This window comes from Enhydra lutris, unplaced genomic scaffold (genome assembly GCF_002288905.1).
Source record: "Enhydra lutris kenyoni isolate GAN:26980312 unplaced genomic scaffold, ASM228890v2 scaffoldscaffold20, whole genome shotgun sequence".
NCBI classification, from domain to species: Eukaryota; Metazoa; Chordata; class Mammalia; order Carnivora; family Mustelidae; genus Enhydra; species Enhydra lutris.
Genome location: NW_019154104.1, coordinates 1,476,491 through 1,502,740, shown reverse-complemented (window position 1 = coordinate 1,502,740; position 26,250 = coordinate 1,476,491). Strand labels below are relative to the sequence as shown.

The following is a 26,250-nucleotide window of genomic DNA, read 5'->3' as shown; positions in this document are numbered from 1 at the left end:
TCGCATGGCTGGGGAGCAGCACGTGATGGATGTTCCGATTCTCAGTGCACGATGAATAACTCGTGGTTGCACAAGCCTATCCTGGGAGTTGTTGTTAAGCATTTCTGTTATCCCTGAGGTTTGGAAAACACTTTCTAGTCAAGGTGACTTGTTACATTCTCATCAAAAGCACATTTTAATTGACCAAAAAATGAAGTACTGAGGCTAAGGGATTTACATTTCATCACATGGTGAAATTCAGGATCTGAACTCTTGACTCTCAACATTCCCTTTATTATTGAATCAATCCATTAGAACACATTAGTCAGCATGATTCAACATTAGTCACATGGCACTAACCAGCATTCCCCAGGGTTCCCAAATCTATCCTCAAACAGGGAAAGAAACTGGCCTCTATCAAGAGACAATGGAATGCCATTTTCATCGGTATTCAGGGGCTGACGTCCAATTCAATCCCCCTGCCCCCACCCCCTACTCTCAGGAACCTTCCTCAGTCATCCATTTGGATTGATTCTATTTCCTTTATCCATATAACATTATTTGAACCTCAATAATAGGTGTCACAGTTTGCCTTTGATTAAACTTATTTTGTTTTTGAGCTAGTTAGATTTTGAGTTAATAAGAGAGAAGGACCATTTCCCTACCCAGGCTTACATCCCCTGAGCACTGTGGTTTACAAACAATAGACACCTCAACAAATACCCACTGAACTGAACTCACTGAAATGGAGCTTAAGTTATATTCCAGAAAGAACACCAAGTCCTTTTGGAAGAAGTTATCAAAGAAAATCAACAACCTGAATTGATTTAACATCTTTTAGTATCATTACCTGGGCATTTTCACAAATGCAAATTGTTAGCTCTGTAAAGATAGCCAAATGGCTTCCAGGTGCTAAAAGAGTGTGGACCCAGTCTAACTATAGTCCAGGCCTTGGAATAAAGTTTTTTTCTATAACCTTATTCCAACTGACATTTTGTTCCATGTGTAAAAAAAAATGTGGAGACAGGAAAAAACATTTTTGGGGGAAAATGTGTTTAGTCTATGACTTTGGACCCAAATTCATACCCTGCTTTGTGCTATAAGCACAAGTAGCTCTTGTTCAAGCATCTTTCTTGCATAGTATATAATATCAAAACACATACTAAAGTTTCTGCTTGTGAGAGATTCTGTTATAGGTGCGGGACCAAGATTTTTGGTGTTGATCCTTGGTGGCATTACTGATTGTGATACCCTACTTCTCTGCTCTGGATTCTCCAAAGAGGGTCCTGATAGCATTTTTAACACACAATATTTACAACACAATATTTACGTTGCATTTCAACATTATGCTATAAGCCCAACCCTAGGGTCTGTACTATTGCACCCTGGGGTCTAATCTCTGCAGCTGGGCTCCTCTGAAAAGGATGTATCCCTGAATGTTCATCCCCCCTTCTCTCTCATGGTAAAAGAACTCCCAAAATTTAGCTGGGAATATGGACACCCAGATAAACAACTGCATTTCTCAGTCTTTCTTTCCATACATCTACAGATTGGCCAACATGATATAAGCAGAAATAATGTGTGTAACTTCCAATTAATATCCCTAAAAGAAGGAGGATGCCCTTTCCTCTCACCATCATTCTCTACTCCATACAAATTCTGCTACATATTCAGGATGGAGGTCATGATGCTGAGCCATTGTGGACTATGATAACAAGGGCAGCATCCTAGGTGTGATGGGGCAACAAGCTAAGAGCCTGGGTCCTTAGACAAACATGTGGTATGAGCTGCTGTTTCTAACTCTGGACTGTATTCCTCTGTAATGCTATGTGAGAAAGCAGTAAACCTCTACTCTGTATTCCACTGTTAACTCAGATTGTGATTCCGTCCAGCTGAACTTACAACCCAACTCAAGAACTTCTTTAAGGGATTGCTTACATTAGTGTGACTGATCCATCTTAGCTTAGGATCCAGGACAGGACTGGAATATTCCCAACAGAGGCTCATGAAATCTGAGAGGTAAGTTACCAGAGGGGCTTCTGTGATGGAAGATGAGAGGCCCAAACCCATAATTTGGAGGCAGTGAACACCACTTTGCCTTTCTGGAACTCAGTCTGCTGACCTGAAAATAAGGGTGATGGACAAAACTAAAATCTTTCATTCTTAGAAGTGTATATAGCTAACTTTGGGAGGAATTAAGGTAATTTTTGTCAACCAATCATCTAAGTATATGCATAAAGCACATATGTTGTGCAGAAGATCCCTCTAGAAACTATGGAAGGATTATACCCCAATGGCAGAGATAAGAGGCATCCATAAAGAATACAAAGAAGACTGACCATGGAAACATGACAATAAACTCAGAATTACACACAGCTGTGTAGAAATGGTCCACTACAACCAGAGGAAGTTTAAATTGGTAAACATCCTTGGAAAGCAACTTGGGAATATATGGAAAGATTAGAACATGCATCCCTCTGACCAGTCGTTCCACTTTTTCTATATACCAGAAAAATACTCACACCAGCCTACCAAGTGGCATGTGCAACAGAATTCACTAAGTTAACAAATGATTGAAATTTCCATCAATGGGGGAATGGATAATGTGGTTCATTCATACAATGAACATGGATGCCTCATTAAAGTGAAAGAACATCGTCTATGTGTATCAGAGTGGATAAATTGCAAAAACACAACATGAAGTAACAAAAGCGAGTTGTGGAATGATGTGTACAATACACCATTTATGCAAACTTGGAATATACTCAAATCATTATATTATGTGTGGATTCACATACATGTAGAAAAGTTCTTCAGCATGAGGAGAAGGATGTATATCAAATCCAGGAGAGTTTTTACTTTTGTGGAAGAGTGCAAGGCAGGGAAGGGATGGACTGGGAGTTTTTTGTTTTGTCAAATTTCATTCCTATAATAAAAAAAAAAATCTGAAGCAAATGTAACAAAATTTGAACATTTGCTAATTCTGGGTGTTCAAGTCATGGGTTTTATCAGTTTCTGTGCTGTTCTGTATTTAATTTTTTTTTTCCACACTGAAAACAAAATCTCTCTTTGAAACTAATAGCCAGAGTAAAAGAAGTAAACAAAGCAGAGGGCTGGTGTGAGGAGATGTCATGGAGAGAGGGAATGTGAAGTAAATGTCAAAAAGGGGGAGAGAACTGGCAGAGGGGCATCCTTCCTCATCTTCCCTGGGAAGCTCCTCCCTGAGAGGCAGGCAGGAGCCACAGAGGACAATGGCTTGGCCTGCCCCAGCTTTCTGAGGCTGCAGGGGCACCTGGCAGCTGAGGGACAACGTGACAGACCTGCTTTGCCCTCTTCTCTGTGACCTCTGGGAGAGGAGCTCACTTTCTCTGCTCCACTGAATCCCAGGGCTCTCTGCCCAGGCTCCCACAGGAATGTCAGGCTATGCCAGGTGTGTGGGTTGTATTGATCAAGCAGACCTCCATCCCTGGATGGAAATGGATCGAGAACCTTCTGGGTCACTTTGAGTCCACCAGGCAGAAAACATTTAGATGGGTTACTAATTCCAACTGAAATCTGATGAACTTAGATGGTGGTATTTGGGGGCAAAGAATTTTTCAATAAATCATCCAGTTGGCTCAGTGACTCAGAAAATGGGGTGGAAGAATTTAACCCAACTTTGTGACAAGAGAACAAATAGAGGAGACTGATGCCTCTCCCAATGAGCTTCAAAAGGTGCTCAAACAACCATTCTTGATTTTACAAGAAAGATGAGGTGGATAGCTGTCCAGCTCTTAAGAACAATCATTGTTTCCTTGTTTTCTGGTTTCTTCCGAGTCCCTATGTTAGATGATTGGAAAAACAGGAAACTAGCTTCATCTGCAGAGTCTTCTCTGGACACTTCTCAGGGTGCCCTGGGCTTCCCTGAGCTTCCCCAACCCCATCCCAAGGTTTACGCTGCTCATTTAGCCTTGAACTAGCAGAGGACAGCACCCAAATCAAAATGCAACCTGTCATATCTAATTTTAATTTTTTAAAAAACGACATTAAAAACCACCACTCTACCCTACCAAGAAACTAAGCCATTATCTTCTGTCCTTAACAACCTGGCTTTTGTTCTTCAAATGCTGCCTAGATACCCAGGGCAATGGAGAGAGTAGGGGAAAGGAAGGTGATTAAGGAGGAGCATCTGCTGACTCTCCCTGGCCAGCCCTGCTTCCTCACCAAGTCAACCGGCCTCCACTGCCATGAGGCCAGGATGAAGGCCAGGCCCGCTCTGGGAGAGCCTGGCCTCGGGTTTTCCGGAGGCCTCCCACAGCATCAGCAACACGACCTGGCTGTTTTCAATTACACAATCTTAATCTTTATTTCTGGCCTGACACAGAGGTCCAGAGGTCCCAGCTGTATTCTGTCGGGCACAACATTTGGGGCTTGTTGGGGGAAACAAAGAACGCGACCAGAGCAGAATGTGGGTCAAGTTGGAGTTCACTGTAAATGCTCCCTTCCTTTCTGCCGCCATGGGGTTTTGCAGGCCTACCCCATTAAGGTCGATTCCCAAAGCCAGCTCTGCTTTTCCCTCTCCCCTAGGTTCCCGCACCCCTTAGCCTCACTCTGAGCCAGCCAAACTCTCAGCTTTTCTACCCAGTGGGCACTGAGTCTTTCATGGGGGGAACTCTGGGGATAAAAGGAGAAAAGGATTTATGGGAGCCACCCCTGCACCCTCACATTTCCCACCTCAGTTGCACAAAAGGGCTGTCTCTCCCTCTGCCAGGACCTGGCCCCTCTCAGAGTCTGAACCATCAGGAAGCTGGTGGCTTCCACTCCTTTGGGGCCAAGTATTTCCAGGGTGTTGAGCCCAACCACCAGCTAGGACCTCAACAAGTGCAGGACAGACAAAGACGCAAACAGTACATCATTACCATGGAAATGGCCTGAGCTGGCGGCTGCTGAAAATGCCGGGAGGGTGGGTTTTCTTTTACTTTTTCTTTTCTTTCTTTCTCTTTCTTTTCTTTTTTTTTTTTCTTTTAGCAAAGGGAGAATAGTTCCGCTTTCTATTTTACGACAACAATAGCACGGACCGGCTCCTTCAAGTATTTCAAAAAGCAGCCTGAGAAATCTCTAACCAGGCCCCTCCGTCTCTCTGGCCTGCCGATGTATTGTTCCTCCCATCCCAGGGAACAAAGGGGCAGGAAGGGTCTAAGGCCCCCAGTTGCTGGCTCTTCTTAGCATCCTAATCCTTGAGAACTGGTGAGGGGAATGGCCTGTGGAGCCGGGAAATCGAATTTTGGCCTTTTATTCCCACCCTCTGCTTATACACATGGGAGCACTTCAGGTATTATAACCTTCTGGTCAGCAGGCCCATAGGAATCTTGGACTTGCTAAGGGGATAAAAGGCACTGAGGGATCATTCCCACATTCACTAACCCCCTGAAAAAAGGGAAGCCTGTAGGAATTGTTTCTTCCCACCACTCCAGGCTGGCTCCATTACAAAGACTGACTGTCCAGCCCCAAGGGGCTGGGCTGGCAGTCTCTTTTTTTATTGGTATCGAAGGAGCTGCCCTCACCCTTCCAGCCCTTCCCCTCTCTGACTCTCTGCCCCTCAGCCAGGGATTGCATTGCCTGCCCCCCTCCCCCAATTCCCCAGCACTAGGTACCAACCAACCTCCATACCAACTTGGGGCTATGGTGCCAGAGCAACCCCCTACACAAGGAAAGCCTCTTGGCCTTGGCTGCTTGTTATCTTTCCAAGGTTACCACCCAGGAATCAAAGGTTTCTTTGCATTACACCTGGGGAATTCGTGCAGGTGAGTTTTTTTGTTTGTTTGTTTTGCTTTGCTTTGTTTTTTTAAGCTTAGTCATCTGGTAAGAGTGGGGGGGAAAATAAGCTTTTACGTTCTGCTGTGTGGAGATCTCCAGGTACAACTCTCCTGAACTAAGTGTTGAGAAGTATGACATCTCCTAGGAGAATCAGATAAGCTGAAGGGTTAAGGCCTTTAGAGGTCACCTACAGTCCAAGTAAGAACACTTTGCACTGCATATACACAAACTCATAACGCACACACACAGTCACACAAGGGACATTTCATGGAATAGTGCAATACGTGTGACGTCATCTGCTATTTTCTATTGTCTTCTATTTCATTTTTAAAAATTCTGGTTGTGACTCATGAATTTCATTTCATGACCCACCAATGGGTTGCAACACAGTTTGCAAAGTGCTGAATCAAGGTTGACCTTGTCGTTTTCATGCTGACAAAACTAGGGGGACAGAGATTTTTCTCAAGATCACACCAGAGCTTGGAACAGAAATCCACGGGGTCTCTCCACTAAAGGAGGGATCTCCATTTCTCTCAGGCTCAGAGGTCCTTTTTGTTTTCCCAAAGTCTTGGGAGCACAAGGCTATTGTGGAGGGAGAGCCCAGAGGTCTGTATTCGTGGCATTCCTGCTAGGGGCTGAAAGGTTCCACTGCCTCAGAAAACCTTACAGTGGGAAGGGTAGCTGGGGCAGTGCGGTTGAGAAAAAGCTTCCAGGTGAGGCACTGTGGCCTCCCAGACATTTTTTTATTTCCTGGTTGGGGTTCCTGCATCATCAGACACTTTCCTGAATTTCTTGTTCCTGGACACACAGCTATAGGGCAGCCTCCTTTAGTAATCCACCTTCTTTGTTTTCTGGCTTTTTCTGATAATCTTTGCAGGTATTTAACCTCTACCAATTCATTTTATTTCTAGCCTCCACTTTCTCACTGTAATTCCTATTTCCTGTCCAAATCACGATCTTACCAATGAGTGTCAGAGAGGCAACTCTGTGAAATTTGTGCTCACAAATACTATCCAAAAAGTTATCCAGATTAGGTCAGGCTTAGAATTGCTGTTTACCAAAAGGCCCAGTGATCAAGATAGAGGCAGTGTATCAAGGCTCTCAGTACAAGTCATCTGGGCAGAACTGCTTCTTTGCTTCCTGAAATTGCCTTGTACTCTTCCATAGAATTTCTTAAAATCTCCATCTAAATTTGCTACTTAGTCAATTGCTAATCTTTTAGAAAAGCCTCTGAAAATGAAGAGCCAAAAGCCACAGTGTGTCCTGGGTAAATAAAGTTCAGCTTTCTGATGGCTTATTAGTTATACACCCTTAGAGAGTATGTAACAAAGGGGCCTGCTGTTTGCTTTGCTTAATCTGGTCTTAAAATCTCTGCTTCTTTGTCAGAAAACAATATTTGCAATTGTAAAAAAAATATTTACCAAGGAACTTGGATAGCATAAGTCAAAGGCTAAGAGCCAAAGGTCAGTAGTTCTTACCCCAAGTTTCTCTGGACCTGAGTCCCTGCTGTGGGGCTCAGCTGCACCAAACAAACAAGCTGCTTTCCGGGTTCATTAAGAAGCAGAGGTTTTAGAAGGGGAAGGAAAGGGAAGGCTGCAGCCTGCTCCTTAGTCCAAAGCATGAACCCTCTGGCCTGCCCCACAAAATTCCTGCTACCTCTTTGCAGTGCAATGTGTCTCCATGGGAATATTGTAGGACTCGCCCTGTTTCAAAAACCTGGGGAAAGTACTCAACTTACAAAATCCTAAAGGGCAGCTATTCCTCCCATCGACAGCAATGCCAGCATGCTCCCCTGGGGTTCGGGCCAGATGTTCACAGTGCATTCTGTGGGGAGGGCCCCCTGCCTGACAGTGGGGGACAGATGTGCATCCGAGCCCTTTGGTGTGGACTGTTTTCAACCTAGAAAGCAGCTTTGGACATCTGGCCCTGTGTGCTCAGTTTGGTGGTGTCTGAATTTGCCTCTCATGTCATTATTTTCTGCAATCTCCAGAAGATCCAGCATCGGGAACCACCCCATAGATCAGTGAGTTCCAGGTTGTGGCCGGGGGGCACTCTACCAAGAGTCATAACTCCACTTCTTCTGAGTCCCAGGCCCATGCCACCAGAGCAGGTCAGCAGGGCCTGGCCCCCAGTTGGGACTAGGGTAAAGAGACCAGAAATGGAATAACCAGAAAGAGGCCAAGGAAGAAGTGCTCGCGGAGCCATGACTAAGAGCCCCACAGGCAGCCAGATCCGATGTTTTGCAGGTCCTCCACACTGGTGTTAGAGGCCTACCACCTGCTTCCTTACTCCATAGGATCTGCGAAGAGGTCTTGGGGTTGGCAGCTCCTAGAGGGGTGCTTTAACCCTCTCATTCTTTGTCACACTCTGTCAGGAAATTCTGCAGTTCTCCCCCAGCCCTACCTCTACCCTCTGTTAAGTTCTTGTTACAATTGCCAATCTCTTTTATCTCGTTAGGATAAATATCATTGGCAAATTCATCTTGGCCTTTGATTCTGTCCTGAAGTAGTTTCTATCAGGAGCATAGTAATTATCACCAGTGATAGGCAGTCCTGAGCATAATCAACTTAAAGAAATGGCTTAATCCAAGGATCTTACCTTGAAGAACCAGGCCTTCCTTCTCGATGGTGTAGGCAAATGAGGTGAAGGGAGCCAGAGGGGACTTGGCGATGAGAATCTGCACATAAAGCATATTTTCCCAGGGTTAGTCAAAGGGGATATCAGAGATAAACCTCTATTCCCTCCCCTTCCCATTTTAAGACTAGGTGGGAACATGTGACTACAAGCCATAAAGTTTATTTTAAAAAATTATTTAAGAACCAAATGAGTGTTATTCCTTCAATTAGTTGGTCATTTTGGAAAGCTATACATTGATCCCAACTATTCTGCCACTGAACGTCGTATTCTTGAGCTGGTTCTTCTAGAAATGTCTCATTATTTTTAAGTCACATGCTTAAACAGCTACCTTTCTGCCCAAAGATAAACCTAGACTGATTTGCTAATCTTATTCATAAATTTAGGTATTTTGCTAAAAAGAAATTCAAAGCTACCCTCAAAGATTAACCCTCATCATAAATATTCAAAACAACTCCAAAAAAGCAAAGCTATGATCATTTGCTTTGTTGGCCCCAACTCTTCACCAAGTCTGTATTCATACTGTTTGCCACGTGACCACATTTCCTCTTACTTAAGGTGTGGCTGTTTCCCATGGTCCTGGACCATGGTTTTGGCCATGTAACTGGCTCTCCTAATAGGTTCTTTGCCTAGGCTTCAAGAAACCTCCCATATCTTCACTTGCTCATATGCTTCCGCTGCCAGAGGAAAAACCTGTCCACGTTAACCTGCTCTCTCAGAAGGAGGCTGAGAGACACCTGGAGCAGTGCCCAGTCTAAAGAGCGGACCTCCAGAAAACCCACGTAACCATTAGTTAAATGCTTATTACTGTATGCCTCTGAGACTTTGGTGTGGTTGTCATGAACCATCATTGCAGCGATAGTTGACTGATACACCAGCCAACACAAAATATCAAAAATATTTTGAGCAGTGGCATTCTCCTAACAAAATACCTATTTTAAAAGGGATAGTCGGGCACCTGGGTGGCTCAACTGGTTGGGCAACTGCCTTTGGCTCAGGTCATGATCCCGGAATCCCGGAATCGAGTCCCACATGTGGCTCCCAGCTCCACAGGGAGTCTGCTTCTCCCCTGGCCTTCTCTCCTCTCATGCTCTCTCTCACTCTCTCTCACATAAATAAATAAAATCTTAAAAAAAAAAAAAAGAAAAGAAAGGGGATAGTCATTTGGTCATTAAAAAAATGATTACCATTAACAACTATTACCATCTTTCATATGGTTCCACAGAACCACAGAACTGGCAGATTATTTTATTATAACAGTTCTCTTGAAGGAGGAGGAAAATCAGTTTCCTGCTTTACAAAGTAACATCATCAAAGATAGTGACAGTTTAGCACACAGTCACTTAGGTAATCAGGAGCAAGAGAGAAGGAAGAAGTACTTTCAAATAACCAAAAGGCTTACATGTAATATCTCAATTTATCGCAGTTCAACAAACATTTACTGACTATCAACTGTGAGAAATGGTGGTATAATGTGGTGGAAAGATCACGGGTTGTAGTCATAGAGTTTGAATCTTGGCTCTTCCACTAATCAGCTTGGTGCCTATGGCAAGGCCCTCATAGCCACTCTCCCTTCTTCTTTTTAGTTAATTAACTCCCCAGGTTTCAATATTTCTTTGCCTCTTTTGCAACTGGGTGTGGCCATGTGATCACACTTTAACTAATAGACCATGAGTATAAGTGACAGGTAGCACTTCCAATATTTTGAAAACTTACGCTTTCATTAAATAATTATGTGCTCTCCACTTTCCCTCTTCCCAAGGGCAGGCAGGGACCAGCTTCTACCCCATGGAGGTGGACATCCTGGGAGACAATGAACCACATGGGAGAAGCATCTGTGCTTCCCACCTGGGGTCACCTGCCCTCTCAAGATAGAGCCACTTGTCTGAATCTCTGAATTCCCAATGTTTTTGCTACTATGGTATACAGAGCCTGAATTCTAACCAATACTGTGACTCTGCACAACCTAATCTTTTGGATTCTCCATTTTCTGTCATGTAAAATGGGGATGACAACACCTACCTAAATGGGATTATCGTGAGGATTAAATTAAATACATAAAACTCCTGTCACGGGGTCAAACTAACAAAAACATTTCCAAACAACTCATTGCGGATGTTTCCCAAATGCTTCCCTTGATTTTCACTCATCAAAAACAAAAATACTTTACTTTTACCAGAAGGATTCAACTCAAGTTAAATCTCAATAATTTTTACTATTGTTCCAAAGTTCTCTAGATAAACTTGCTCGTCATCCTCAGAACCAATGAGTAGATGGTATAGGTGGGTATTTGCATCTTCATGTCAAAAACATCTCCCCTGAAAATTAGACGGAACCTTTCTGACAGAGATAGTTTAGGGATGGTTCAATGTGAACTTTACAGATGCCCCCTTGGTAGGAGAATGGCATAACAGAAGAGAGGCTAGTGCTTCTTGAACTTCAATGTGAGTGTGAATCACCTACAGATCCTGTTGACATGCAGTATCTCATTCAGTAGGTTTTGAGTGGTGCCTGAGAATCTGCATTTCTAGCAAGTTCCTGGGAGATGCTGATGTTGTGCTCCATAGACACATTTTGAGCAGCTGGTTTCCAGGAAATTAGCCTGACTGAAGAAGCCAGAGACAGGAGTCCTGGAGCCAATTAGAAAGCTACTGTGATAACTCAGGGATGAGATGACAAGGGCCTCAACCACAGCTGTGTCACAAAAAATGGGAAAAAAGGAAATGGAGAAAAGAAATATAAACCCTTTAGATCAAAGAGCAATAGAAATAAGCTAAACATATCCAAAACCTCAGATCTTTACTGTCTGCACGAAGCAACTGTACATGAAACCAAAAGGCTATAAATAAATCATAATCAATAAAGTAGCATACTATATTTTTGAAAATTATATTACCATTTTTATTGGATAGACTGCAAAATCCAGGACTCAGGAAAACAAAGGATGTGATATTCCAGTGCAACACAACAAATGGGATCTAAGCCTAAGCCTCCAGCTCGGTGGTGTTACCTCCATCACTTGAATGCTTCTGCTCCCAGCGAGCACATGCTCACCAGGAGGGACCTCACACAGGGAAGGAGCTCCCTTCCAGGGAATCACAGGGTTTGGGCAGGTCATTGATTAATGTCCTGTTCTTCCCGTGCAAGGTTTAAAATGGATAATCAAGAGGATGATTTATATGCAGTTAGAAAGAGGAAGTGATCAGTTATGTCAGATGAATCCCACTTCCTTGTTTTGGAAAGAACTTCCAGATTAATAGAGGAGAGAGCTACCAACAACATGTAGTACCTAATTTTCAGCAAAAAAAAAAAAGTAACAAATTCTCAATATCCTTCTGAATAAAGTGAAGACGGTTGGGCTAGATGCTAATATCATTAAGAGGATTTGTAAGTGACAAGAAGATCGAGAGCAACCTCTCATAGAATGTACTGGATTCTAGCCTTGGTCTTGTCAATGTTCAACATTCTTACTGACCCAGATAAGGACATTAATGTATTCAACCACATCCATACAACAAACATGGGATCCACCAGGAAACAGAACTGACAAAAATTGCTACCGTAATGCAGCTTATAGCCTAAAGGAAGAAAAAGATAATAAACAAAATGAATAGATAGAATATGTGGCATATTAGATCATTATACATGCTGTGGAGTGGAAAAAAAAAAGCAGAGAAAGAATATAGGTCAATTTTAAATAGAGTACTGAGAGACGACTTTACTAAAAAAGATGGCATTTGGACTTGTGGATCATGTAATTAAACCCATTGATGGGATGCTGAATATGGTAACAGAAGACAGAAAGTTTAGGGGTGCCTGGGTGGCCCAGTGGGTTAAGCATCTGCCTTTGGCTCAGGTCCTGATCCCAGGGTCTGGGATAGAGCCCTGTGTATCGACTGCTCTCCCTCTCCCTCTGTCTCACCTCCCCCACTGCCACCGCTCATGCTTGTATGCTCTCTCTCTCTCTCAAGTAAATAAATTAAGTAAAAAAAAAAAAAAAGTTGTTATATTGGATTAGATAACCATAAGATCAAAACAAATCTCAGTTTAGTTAAAAGGTTGGAGCAAATATTTAAGAATGAAATTTTATCAAAACATATGTAAGGCCTTGTCCTTGAGGACAGAAGACCCACTACTGGTTGCAGAATGGGGGACATGAGATTCAGCATTCAGAAAATGGATTATGAATGCTAGTTAACTATAGTTCAGTGTGAGTTGGTTATGCGATGTGGTTCACAAAAATCTAGTGCGGTCTCAGGTTGTATCATCTGGAACAAGAGAAGTGGTGGTCCTTTTCTTCTCATTCAGCAAACCATACTGGGTGCAATATGTTTGGACTGGAGCCTAAATTCCAAAGGGGAAACCGACAAATAAGGGAACAACTGGAGGAGAACCATCAAGTGGTTAAACACACAAAGCAAGCCATGACCACAAACACTTCAACGCAAACATGATGTTAAGAGGTCTGGAGTGAAGGTGTATATTGCTTTTATTTATGGGTTTTCTTTCTTTTTTTCATATGAGTTTTCTGATCTGAAGATTCTGTAGTGTTACATGGTAGAGAGGGGGAGTGTAAATCGCTTTCAAGCCTAACAGATTTCAGAAAAAAAGTGATGCTTGCCAAAAGTGAGTCTTCCCTTTTGAAGACTTGAATGAATATCCCATGCCCTTGTGCCTCTCTGCTTTTTCAAACTACAAATTATCCTTTTCTAAAGCAAACAACCCTCCGTGGTAGATAATTTGGCCTGTTCTATTTCAGATGTTCAGTCAGCCCATAAATTTGGGATGTTCTGATCATTGTCTGACTTGTGCTGTTGTCAAGTATCATCCCACCTTCTTCAGTAATGACCTACGGGGAGGGTCTGGCTGCTTCATAAAACTCTAGGGCCCTAGTGAAAAATTTTTATCATACTCAACCCTGTATACAATGTGTGAAGTTGGTTTTAGAATCCTCTGAGGGTTCACAGAAATATGTAGTTGGGCAAGAATTAGTACAGACCTTGGGGAGAGAAGGCCCAGGGCCCCACAAGGCAGGTGTGTGATATTGTGAGCTATTATCCCCCCCTGCAAATAGCCAGATTGTTGTGGGTTTTTTTGGTTTTTTTTTTTCAGATTTTTTTTTTTTTTTTTTTTTTTTTTTTTTTTTTTTTTTGACAGAGCACAAGTGGGCAGAGAGGCAGGCAGAGAGAGACAGGAGGAGGAGGCAGGCTCCCCGCCGAGCAGAGCGCCCGACGCGGGACTCAATCCCAGGACCCCGAGACCACGACCCGAGCCGAAGGCAGAGGCTTTAACCACTGAGCCACCCAGGTACCCCAGATTGTTTTTTCTTGAATGTTTCCTTCATAGCAGACTAGTTCAGCTTTACACTCTAATGAATATATTTTCTCCTCTCTTCACCTATTCTTGCAAGGAAAGTGGTCATCAGTACTTTAAAATTCTTTGGAGGAACATTGAAAGTTCCTCCAAAGTCCCAAGTCCCACTACTATCTGGATGTAATTTCCATTACTCGCACCACCCACCCATCTATACACGTACTTATTCAACCCACAAACATTTACTGGGCACTTTCCTTTGTGCTAGGCACTGTTCTAGAGGCAGGGGATATAGCAGGGGGTGGGACAGACAAGGTCCTTGCTTTCATGGGGCTGACATTCTGGTGGCAGAACATAGACAATATAGGGAAGCCTTTAGGACTTTGAGCTTTTTTTCCCCGTTGATATTCTTCTATGAGTTCCTCATTCCTGAGCACTCATTCATTCATTCAATCTATTCATCAGTAAACATTTATTGTTGGGCCAAGCAGATTCAATTTGCAATGTGTGAAGTTGCATTTTTTAAAGGACTGCTATCTATTTTGACCTCAATTTATTTCTTAGGTATATGTTCTGAATTCTCGATGGAATTGCAAAGATCAGGAGCATGTTCTTTGACCCCACAGCCATCCCTTTTATAGGGCCCAATCCAGTGCTATGTACAAAGTGGACAAATGATTGATGGGTATCTTCCTCACAGTTCTTTACTTTATCTGGGTGCTATATGTGTGAAGGTCTCTCCCAATTTACAAGTGAAAACACAGAGACCTAGATATTCCAAGTAAAACGTGGAAGGGGAAGTCAGCCCTTGGAGCTCACTAGCTTTCCCTTATAGATTCTATTCTCCTTCTTTTATGTCCTGTCAGGTGCCTATTTGGCTCTGAAGAAATAAATTGTCAACTGATTCTCTTTAGCTCTAAGGTGACAGCTGATTTAAACCTTCCAGTGTTACCCCTTCTGGTGTTTGCATTTTAATATAAGACTCTTGAAGGAGCTGAAAGATCCATTACTCAATGAATCTAAAGTGGTAGAAAATCCTACAGGATTGGGGTGGGTGAGGGAGCCTTCCGGGGTTCCCACAGTAATGATGTTGGTGATGAGGTGATGGTGATGTTGATAAGAAAGCAACAACCCTTTGAGGTTGTTGGCTTATAAGTGCTGAAGTCAAGATTCCAGCCCAAGCCAGCTGGCTCTATAGTGCATACTTTTAACTACCATGATGGTAGCCCCTAATCTGTCATGCATAGATCAATCTACTTCTCTGGGATAATACATCAAATGAGGCAGAATATATAACAGCAAATAAGGGCACTTTTTCCCTGCAGCATGGATATTTCACAATTGAGGACAAAGAACGGAACTGGATAGGGCATCCATGCAGGTTGCCTTGGATGTTCACAAGCTCCCACACTGGCAGTCTTATTTCTGCCCTTCATTTCTGAATATCCAGATCCTACCTATTCCTTGAACCCCATACAAATGCCGCCTCTCCCAGAAAGCTTATGCCAATTTCTCCAGCCTGAGGTAATCTGTCTCTAATCCCATCACACTTCATCTACACTTCTCTAATAGTGCTTACTGCCTTCTCCACGGTTTCACAGTTAATGTCACCTGGACTCAATGCTATGTATTTGAAGGTAGAGAACATCAACATCATGGCTGCTTCTCCTAGTCCCACCAACCCCCAGTATGGTGCCAAATACATAATAGAAGCTCAATTATAAAACCCAACAATGGAGGAGTGAATAAATGCACAAACTGGTGACCCTCAGAAGCCCTGACTCATACGCACTTTGAGAACGTAGCAGGCACCTCTCTTCAGAGTTGGGAGACTTAGAAGATGCCATAGAAAGAGCAGCTTGCCCAGTCAATCACTGCCAAGATTCTCAGCTTGGGCAGGTCCAAAGTCAAGTCTTTGGTTTCAGCTTGCTATAGCATCACATGTTTTTCCTGGCCTGATCCCACTTCTAAGAGGCTCAGAAAGTGGAAACGGAGCCATAAAGCAGAAAGTGCTGGCCATAGGAACCTCAAGCCTCCCCCAGTATGGTGACACCTTCTAGGGATAGTGCCTGTGTCTTTCTGAAGTGTAGGTGTGATCATCCCCGCATCTGGAGCAACCCAGTCCTGGCCTTCTCCTTCATGGGTGGTCAGGAAGGCTAGCGTGGAGCAGATGGCACAAAGATGTCAGAAAGCTTGGGTACAGACCATCCTGGAGGCTGGCTTTTATAGAGTTCTGGTGCTGGCAGTTTACCTGAGTTCCTGCAATACAGCCCCAACTTTAGGAAAAAGTGAGTTTCGCCTTTATGGCCTAGGAAAGTAGACATGAATAAGCAGACATGTGCTGAGGATAATCTGGCACCGATTCTTCCACTTTCTCTTCTCTAATTCTTGTGCCAGGCAGGCTTCCTTGAACACTGCTAATGAATCCTTCCTCTCTTCTATTTCCTTCCCCTTCCCACACACTACCCCAAATCTCACACTGGTTGGGGGTGAAGGGCAGAGTAAAACCAGCTGGCAGAGGAAAAGAATAAGCAGAAGAAATTCTTCCTGTAGGAGCAGGTGGTAGGCCTGGTTTTCTTTCTAACCCTGCTCTCTGCTATAAAATTTAGAGCCCAAAGACAATGTAATATGTTGAGCCAAGACAACTGGGCTGAAAAGCAATTGAGATAGCTGAGAAATACGACTTTACATCCAACCGCAATTTCCTATTTTGGTACTTATTTAACCCTGCCTCAGTCTCCTCTGTGTCAGCAAGATGATGTGGTTGTTGATGAATTCAGCAGTGATGTCCTTGTTGAATGCATCGGATACGTTTGTCTGCATGCAAGGGTCCTTCTGAGAAGCAAGGGAGGAAACCTACTGACTCTGAAATGTCCTTCAATAGGGACCCTATTATCTCACTTCAACTGGATGCCTGGGCTAATAAAACCCATTGCTAAGCTAAACAAACCTTTCCTCTAGCTGCGCCAAGTGTCTGCGACAGAAATCCTTCATGCCAGGGATTTTCCTTCTTGTCCAAGACTTAGAAAAAGGTTGTTTTCTCAGCTGCTTTGAAGCCCAGGAAGACAGCCAGGGAGGCAAACAAGCCAGTCAGTCTTGCCTCAGATAATTCAGCAGGCTTTTGATAACCTCAAGTCTTCTGTCTCTTCCCCAGGTTGAGCTGAACTCTCCAAGCCTAGGGACAGAAGGGCCGGAAATGCTCCAGACAGGAAGATCTCTGTGGTTGGAAGAAGGCCACAGCGCCAGGGGGGCTTGAAGTATACCCAGAGATTCTCAAAGGAATTCCCTAGTCATTGTGTTAAGAGAGCTGAAGGGAAAGGTGGCAGAGGTCCAGCTCCCAGTCCGCATCTGGATCGTATACTGATTAGAATCTGCTTCATCACTTGGAAAATCACTCTCCATGGAATGCTGAAGTGTTAGTACCAACAGCTTTGCAAGATTATGAGGGGAGAGTAGGGAATGAGTTTCATGGCATCTAAACTGCCTTCTCAAAATAGGGGCGTAAGAGCTGTAGAAGTAATATAGTACTGGAAAATGACAGGATGGAAAAATGAACCATATTTGAGCAGGCATGAACTTTGTAATTGATCTACATGTGGCCTGTTTCACTACTTTCCCTACAGAAATTAGGGGCAGAAATTAAGTTGATCTGAATTGCTAATGAAATATAATTCTAGACTCAGAAGATTCTCCTAGAAATTTTGGCCCTGAGGCTATGAGATCTTATTCCCCTATAGAGTATTACCATACTCTTTCATAACATCTCTCTGGCGATTATTTAAAAATGTTTATCTATAATACATCAGGTCCCCAAAGTATATAAACTAAAAGAGCTAGCTCCCTAAAGAAAATATTAATTTCCTCAGACCAATAGGATATTAACTTAGTAAATTATGATAATATTTCTTCAGGGTCAGAGTGGCATTTTGAGTTTATTATTTTTTCCCAGCATTTTATTATGAAAATTTTCAAACATACAGCAAAGTTGAAAGAATTTTAGAGTGGGTACCCAAAAAACTATCAAGTAGATTCTACCATTAACATTTTATTATACTTATCTATCCATCCATCCATCTATCCATCAGCCCATGTTTTTTTTTTTAAATTTTTTTAAAGATTTTATTTATTTATTTGACAGAGAGATCACAAGTAGGCAGAGAGGCAGGCAGAGAGAGAGGGAAGCCGCTCCCCACTGAGCAGAGAGCCCGATGTGGGGCTCCCATGTTTTATTTTTGTTGTTGTTGCATTTCAAAGTCAATTACAAACATCAGTGCAGTTTCCCCTAAATACTTTGGCATGCATATAGTTACCTATAAGCTTAATATTTGTTCATATATTTTTAAAGTCATGTTGTTGTTGTTTTTTCCAGTGAATTTCACATGCGATTGGAAGGGTTAGTGATTTTTCCCAAATTATACTAACATCAGAGAGAATTTAGTGATTACATATACATAGATAGCATACATAATCAAAGATTATGGGTCACTATTTCTATATTAAATATCAATTTTACTGAGGTATTATTTATATGCACTAAAATTCTTTTTTAATATAGATACTTAAGCTATAAATTTCTCTTCAAGCACTGATTTAGCTGTATCACATAAGTTTTGGTGTGTTGTATTTTTGTTTTCACTTTCTCAAAGTATTTCCTAATTTCCCTTATTATGTTTTCTTTGACTTATTGCTTCTTTAGGAGTGTGTGTGAGTATGCATTTAACTTGCACACATTTGATGATTCTCCATATTTCTTTTATTACTGATAACTAATTTTATTCCACTGTGACTAAAGACATTTACATGGTTTCCTTTGGGCTCAGTTTATGGTGTGATATATGACTTATCAAGGAGAATGTTCCATGTACACTTAAGAAGAATGTGTATCTGCCATTATTGAGTAGAATGTTCTACAAATGTCTATCAGGTCTAGGTGATTTATAGTGTTGCTCAGATCTTCTTTTTCCTTATTGACCTTCTGCGTAGTTCTGTTATTGAAAGTGGGTAATAAATCTCCAGGTACTATTGTTGAATTGTCTACTACTCCCCTTCAATTCTGTCAGTTTTTACTTCATGTATTTTGGTGTTCAGTCATTAGATGCATATATGTTTACTATTTTTATGTCTTCCTGATTTATTCACTTTTTTATTCTTTTAAAATGTCCTTTTTTGTGGCACCTGGGTGGCACAGTTGGTTTAGTGTCTGACTCTTGATTTTGGCTCAGGTCATGATCTCAGGGTCATGGGGTTAAGCCCTGTGTCAGGCTCCACTCTTACATGGAGTCTGCTGGAGATTCTTTCTCCCCCTCAGCCTCTCTCCCCATCAGCACTCTCTAAATCAATCAATCAATCAATCAATCAAAAAATATTTTTAAAAAAGAGAGTCCTTTTTGCTTTGAGTAATAATTTTTTAAAAGATTTTATTTATTTATTTGAGAGAGAGAGAGCATGAGCAGAGAGAGCAGCAGAGGGAGAGAAGCAGACTCTCCACTTAGCAGGGAGCCCAGATGTGGGGCTTGATCTCAAGACCCTGAGATCACAACCTGAGCTGAAGGCAGACTCTTAACTGACTGAGCCACCCAGGTGCCCCTCCAGTAATAATTTTTGTCTCAAAGTCTATTTTGTCTGATGTTGGTAACCAGCTCTCTTTTGGTTACTGTTTGTAAAAGAGTTCCTGAAGCCAGTTTCAATGTACGTGTATGTTGAGACTTCCCCACACCCAGAAGCTATTCTCAGACACCAATAGGCTATTCAAGAATTCAACTCAATGCTGACACTATCTACCTGGAGACAGAATCAGATTCCACAGGTAAAGGACTTAGTCCTAAAAGACTGCCCTCCACTTCAGATACCAGTCACAAGCTCATGTTACCCATGCTTCTGACAAACTGGCCATATTTCAGAGGTTCCATTGACTCCCTCCAACTTTGGATGCCAATCACAAGTTCAGGTTATTACCCATACTTCTGACTGACTGGCTACAAGTCAGAGGTTCCCATGACTTCGTCCTTGGGTTCAATTAATTTGCTAGAATGACTCACAGAAATCAGAAAAACACATTTACTTACTAATTACTGATTATAAAGTATATTAAAGTATACTAATTAACATCTAGATTAAGAGATGTATAGGGTAAGGTCCTGAACAAAGGACCTTCTGTCTTCATGGAACTCGGGGCCTGGCATGGTGGCATGTGAAACCATTCTAGATCCCCAATGTGGAAGCTGTCTAAACCACCTCCTTTTGGATTTTGTAGAAGCATCATTATGTAGGCATGATTAACTCGCTGCCCACTGGTGATTGATTCAACCTATAGCCCCTTTCCCCTCTCTGGTAATCAGGATGTGAAAGTGTAAGTTCAGACCCCCTATTTATGGTTGGCTTTCCAGGCAACCAGACAGCATCCTTAGGTGCTTTGCAAAAGTCACCTTCTTTAACATAAACCCATTTGTGGTGGAAGGGATTGTCAAGAATAACAAGACAACTATTTCACCTTTATGGCTCTGAAGCATTTTCAGGAACTGAAGACAAAAGACTAAGTATTATAACACAAGGTGCTCCATTGCTCTTATCGATAGCTCAGGAAATGCCAAATTTTGGGGATCTGTGAGCAAGGAACTGTGGATGAGGACCTAATATATAGGAGAAATATATTTGGGTCATCTAAATCACAGTATTTCCATTTGCATGGTATGTATTTGTTCATCCTTCCAGCCAATTTGTGTCTTTGACTTAAAGGTGTGCCTCTTGTAGAAAGGATTTGGTTGGATCACATACATACACATACATATATATATCATATATATATTTATCAATGTCTGCTTTTGATTGGAATATTTAGTTCATTTACTTTTAATATAATTATTGATGAGGTAGGATATGTCTGCCCTTTTGCTATTTTTCTGTAAATCTTATGTTTTTTTGTTCCTCAAATTTTTCCATTACTGACTTCTTTGTGTTAGATATTTTTCTAGTATACCAATTTAATTATCTTATTTCTTTTACTATATCCTTTTGAGTTATTTTCTTATTGGTTGCTCTGGGAATTGCTATTAAAATTTTAACTTTAAACAATTTAGTTCAGATTTGGTAACACTTTAATTTCAATTATTTACAAAAACTTTGCTTCAATATAGCTCCATTATCCTCCTTTCCTTTGTACTATCGTTATACAAATTATGTCTTTATGCATGTTATCAACATAGTTTTGTATTTATTGCTTTATGCAGTTGTCTTTCAAATCAGATAGGGAAAGAAAAGAACTACAAAAAATACATTCATATTGTCTCTTAGATTTACCTACGTATTTACTTTTACTGAAGTTCTTTGTTTTTTCATGTGGATCTGACTTACCCTCATGTCTTTTCATTTCAGCCTAAAGAGCTCTTTTAAGTACTTCTTGTAGGTCAGGCATACTAGTGACAAATTCTCAGATTTTGTACTTCTGAGAGTATCTTACTTTATCCTCATTTTTGAAGGATAGTTTTGCTAGATATACCATCCTTGGTTGACAGTCTTTCTTTCAGCAAATTAAATGTCATTCCACTGCCTTCTGGCCTCTATGGTTTCTGATAAGAAGTCAGCCAACTAATTTTACTGAGGATCCTTTGTACGTGAAATCACTTAGTGACTAATAATTGAATAGCTAACGATTAAAAAGATTCCCTAAATGCCTTGGACCAGTAAGTTTCCCCACCTTTGCCAAGGGTCTCTCTTGTGTGTTGAGGCATGACTTCAACATTCCAGCAAGCAGTTTAAAACTCTACCTTAACCTTTACTTCTTGCTTATACAGAGCCTTAAGGTCAGCCAGAAGTGAGAGCATAAGGTCTTCTTAGGTCCCTCCTGGGCGTGAGCAAAGCCCTGTGCATTTGTGTAGTCTTCCAGGTTCCCTGATGTATGTAGGACATTTACAAAGCCCCCTGTGGACATCTCAGTCCCCAATTACTTTCTTTAATTTTTTTTCTTTTTCTTGTCAGCCTCTTGTTAGCCCTACCTAGTAATGGGAACTTAAACAGTCATGATGGTAAGTAATTGTCACTGATTATTTTCAACAAATTCCCTGTGGGTAGGGCTGTTCACACAGACCAAGCTCTGAGGCAGGTCAAAAAGGTCAAGCTCTGAGAATGGAGCTTTCAATGAGCTATCAGGTCAAATGGTGACAAATCTCTTGGATGGGGCTTTTGGGGAGCTGGAAACCTGTTCTGCCTCTCCCACTGGCTGTTAGGCTGCTGGCTCACAAAGTTATCATAGTTGAAAGATGGCTGGCTTTCAAGATTACTGTAGAGCTGGGGAGGAGGAGGATGGGATTAGGGAAAGTTAAAATGACACAAATGTGGTTGTTCTTATAAGGATTCTTCTGCTTTTCTTGAATAAATACTCCTCAAATTGTTTTAAGCTATAGTTAATTTCCAGAGTTCTAAAAAAGTTGATTTTGACAGTTTTTGTCAATGTACTTCTTGCTTTGTGGATGTGCAGATATTTGGAGTGTCATACTCTGCCATTCTATATATTGACTCTCTCAAGGCAAATTTTTAAACATCCTGATTCCATATTCATCTGTTATCACCCCCTATTCTTTTTCTGTTTTAAATATTTTCACAGTTTTAGATGGCTGGTTGGTTTTTAATTGAGAGAGAGCATGTGAGTGGGGGGAGGCATGGAGGGAGAGGGAGAGAAAGAATCCTCAAGCAGACTCCCTGCTGAGCACTGAGCCAGATGAGGGACAGATCCCAGGACTCTGAGATCATGACCTGGGCCGAAATCTAGAGTCAGATGCTTAACCGACTAAGCCACCCAAGCATCCTTGTTTTATTTTTAATGAACTTAATGCTTATACACACTTTGAAATAGCAAATAATCCCATTTGGTATTATTTTCCACTCCTTTAACCGAATTTATGTTGGCTATCATATTTTTAATTTCCAGGATTTCTTTCTTGTCGTCTATTTCTAATTGAGCACATCTTAATCTTGCTAATTCTTTAATTCTCTGAGATTAATTATGTAATTTATGGGGTTTTTGTTCTTCTTCTTCTAAATTTTGCATTAGCTCTAATTCCTCATGGAATTTTTTTTCTTTTTTTTCTGTTTGTTTTATTCTCTCTTTGATGTAGGAGGCATTTCCAAATTATCCTTGGTTGTTCATTCATATTTAAATTATATATGAAATACATTTTATTCTAAAAATAAAACTAGAACTACTATGTATATGGACATTTGTGGGATCCACTAGAGAGTGATCAATGTTAATACACAGAGATGCCTTCTCAGAGGTGGACTGGTATTTTAAAAAAGAGTTCTCCAATCTCTTGTCTAGTTTCCACATTCTAGAAGCAGGGCAGAGAAAGATTCACCATTTGGCAGGTGTAATCCCCTGTTTTAGCCACATGCCTCCCCAAATCCTCTGCTTTGTTTGGAGTCCCAAGCCTGAAATTTCTCAAATTCATTTTCTCTAAAGATAAATTTTGGCCTTCAACCTGGGTTGGAGAGATTTATCACCTGGTTGTCCAGGGTGACAAAGGGGGACCAACTATTTCATATATAATTTCCATCCAGTCTGTTGTCATCTTCTCTACCTTCTGTGATACCTGGTGCTTCCAAGTCCTGAGAAAACCTCTTGTGTTCGATTGTTACACTACATTGAAGGCACTTTGATTTGCAGTTTCCTCTGTTATACCTTGTCAAAATTCTGTCACTTCCTGTCTTCCAATACTTCGCTGAAATCCGCTGATATCTCAAAATAATTCTCAATGTCTTTGACCTTTCGGATTAATATCTTTTATTATTATTAAACTGAAATAATTTCAGATGGATCATGAGAAAGAGTAGAAATAAACGTAAGTGGTTAAACCTCCACATTAAAGAGGAAGCTGTCTTTGAAAGCTTTAGTTCTGTCTCCAATCAGGTAGTGATTTGGTGGCATCATCATAATATTAGATTTGAGGGTCAGTTACAAACACGCACGCACGTACACCATGCATATAAGTACAATATATATGAAAAAGCTCCTCTCAAGGGTGCACAATATAATTTTTAATTATCCTCAAATCATGCTCCTGGGAGGCTAAAAAATATGCGTTGGGGCCAAGTACGATCATCATTACAAAATGTAAAGTGCTTTGAATTCAGTCAGTCAGGCCTTCACATATTGGCTGTATAACTTCGGGCATCCCAACTTCTCCAAGCTTCACTTCCCTCATCTCTAAATTGAGCACAATAAAACCACCGTCAATGGGCTCATTACAGAGATTAACGAGATGAAGGAAAAGAATGAAAAATGTGGTACTTCATAAGTACCTAAGAAATGTTAGCTTTTCTTGGCCATGGTAGGGTGGGGGGAAGAACTCAGGAAAAGAATGCAGGAAAGTTAGTGACTTGCCCTCTCTTGAAGGACAGTCAGCTCAATGACCTATCGGTCTTTGCCGTCCACGTGAGAGTGTTTGTGTGTCTAAGGCTCATGTATCATTTCACCCACAGACTGTAGCACCGTAAATTGAGGCTTCAAATGAGCTGCCTAACCATTGCTCAAATTATTAATATTACCATTGGGTGTTGCTATAAGAAGAAGTAAGAACTGGATGGATCCCTAGTAAGTTCATGGCCATCAAATATCATATTTAAACATTGTTTTCAACTTAAAAAAATCAAGTTAATGGAAGTATTATTGATTTTAACTTTCAAATAAGTATGAGCTGGTTTCACTGTTACCTAAATTTGGAAATTTCAATCTAGCTCTGACCAAAGCAACCAAACACTGTTACACACAATTTCAAGTGACAAAGACCTATTCCCTTTCTGTCATAAATCAGGAGTATAAAAATGACCAGGAAAAAAAAAATAGATGCACAGGAGGGCTGTCCTGATATAAACTCTAAGCTCTCTGAACATGCAGTGAGGCAGGCCTGGCTTCCCAGCACCATCCACAGGCTTATAGGAAGCAGAGAAGGATCTTCTTGTCCAGGCCTGCTCAGAAAGACAGCCAAGGTAAGGCAGCTCTGGTCTGCAAAGGTCACAGAAATAAGGTTCTGGTGTGTGACTATTATGGTAAAAAGATGCCAGGAACTCTGAGGGTGTGTCTTGAATTCTGAAGCACACATCCCTGTTACATCATGCTTGGGCCACACGGGATTTTCTTTCGTCTCACAGGAATTGATTCGAGGAAGGCAACATGTTTCTATGTAAAGAGGCTGAACTCTGGGCTTGACATATCCAAAAACAGCTGGTCAAGTGGGACTGGTTTGTGTAATGTACCACATCCCTGGCTCTGTTCTGATGGGTGGAGCAACTATTGCTAGTGGGAAATCAGCACACTCTTTCTTCAGAGCATGGTCAAATTAATTCCCTCTGTTAATGTAGCATTCTTACTATTTCCCTAAAAACCTCCCCCAGTTAAAAAAAAAAAAAAAAAAGGCAGAAGACAAGGAGGAAACACAAGACAGGATTGCCAATGAGTTTAAGAGTGTAACAGAGATACAGTAGAATATCATTCCCATCCTTTCCTTTAGGGCCTCAACTAAATCTAGTTTGAACTAATCTTTGCAATAAGCTTAGTAAGATGGAAGAGAGCTGGAACTTTATACAGTAACTCTCTTTGGTGTTGTCAGCATGTAACTGGGGACCTGTCAGTTTAATAACTGTATTTTTAATATTTTTACAGTGAGTGTGTCTAAATTTTACACAAGATATAAATATACAGTAACTCATTTTTCAAGTATTGTTGAAGAATTAAGGTATGTTGAGTCCACAGAAACAGGCTCATAGACTGAAAAAATTCAAGAAATGGGGATCTGCAGGAGAAGGGCTTTAGAAAGAACTTGGTAAAAAGAGCTTGATAGAAACCAGATTGTTAAGTGGAGTAAAAAGTTGTCCTATTTCTTTGGGAACCCACCAGGTTTCCATTTGGGGGTTACTTCAAACATCAGGACTCTTGGTGGACTTGGGGTAATAGTAGTGATAGGAGCTAACATTTATTAATTAAGCTCTTACGATGTGCCGGGCACTGCTGTAAGACATGTAATCCTCCTATCAACCTTATGAGGTAAATACTATTACTATTCCCATTTAACCAATGAGGAAACTGAGGTACAGGTCAAGCAAGTTTACTGATCAATATAGGGGAGTGTCTGGCTTCCCATGCCTAGAACTTTTATTGATAGAAGCCCAAGAACAAGGGAGCCTGTCAGGGAGCCACTTATGGGGTCTGATTTGAGGGGTGACGGAAGGTCCCTAGTCACAACCTTCCTCCTCTCATTGACTTGTTATGGTCTGAAATTCTCAGCAGAACCATTATTTCGACCAAATCTGTGTCTTCAGGCAGCCTCTGTGGTTAACACAAAATGTACCATCAGGCAGAGCATGTTCTCCAGAAAGAATCAGTAGGTAGGGGCGCCTGGGTGGCCCAGTGGGTTAAAGCCTCTGCCTTTGGCTCAGGTCATCATCCCAGGGTCCTGGGATCGAGACCCACATCGGGCTCTCTGCTCTGCAGGGAGCCTGCTTCCCCATCTCTCTCTCTGCCTGCCTCTCTGCCTACTT

At 41.5% G+C, this 26,250-nt stretch overlaps 1 protein-coding gene across 2 annotated transcripts in view; it reads right to left on the bottom strand.

Moving 5' to 3' along the window:
* Positions 1–26,250, bottom strand: part of LOC111148673 (RAD51 paralog B) — a 599,479-nt gene that overhangs the window by 29,394 nt on the left and 543,835 nt on the right. For both annotated transcript variants that reach the window (XM_022505442.1, XM_022505443.1), the window contains one exon: positions 8,374–8,452. In XM_022505442.1, the coding sequence (XP_022361150.1) occupies positions 8,374–8,452 (79 nt within the window). The remainder of the gene's footprint in view (positions 1–8,373; positions 8,453–26,250) is intronic.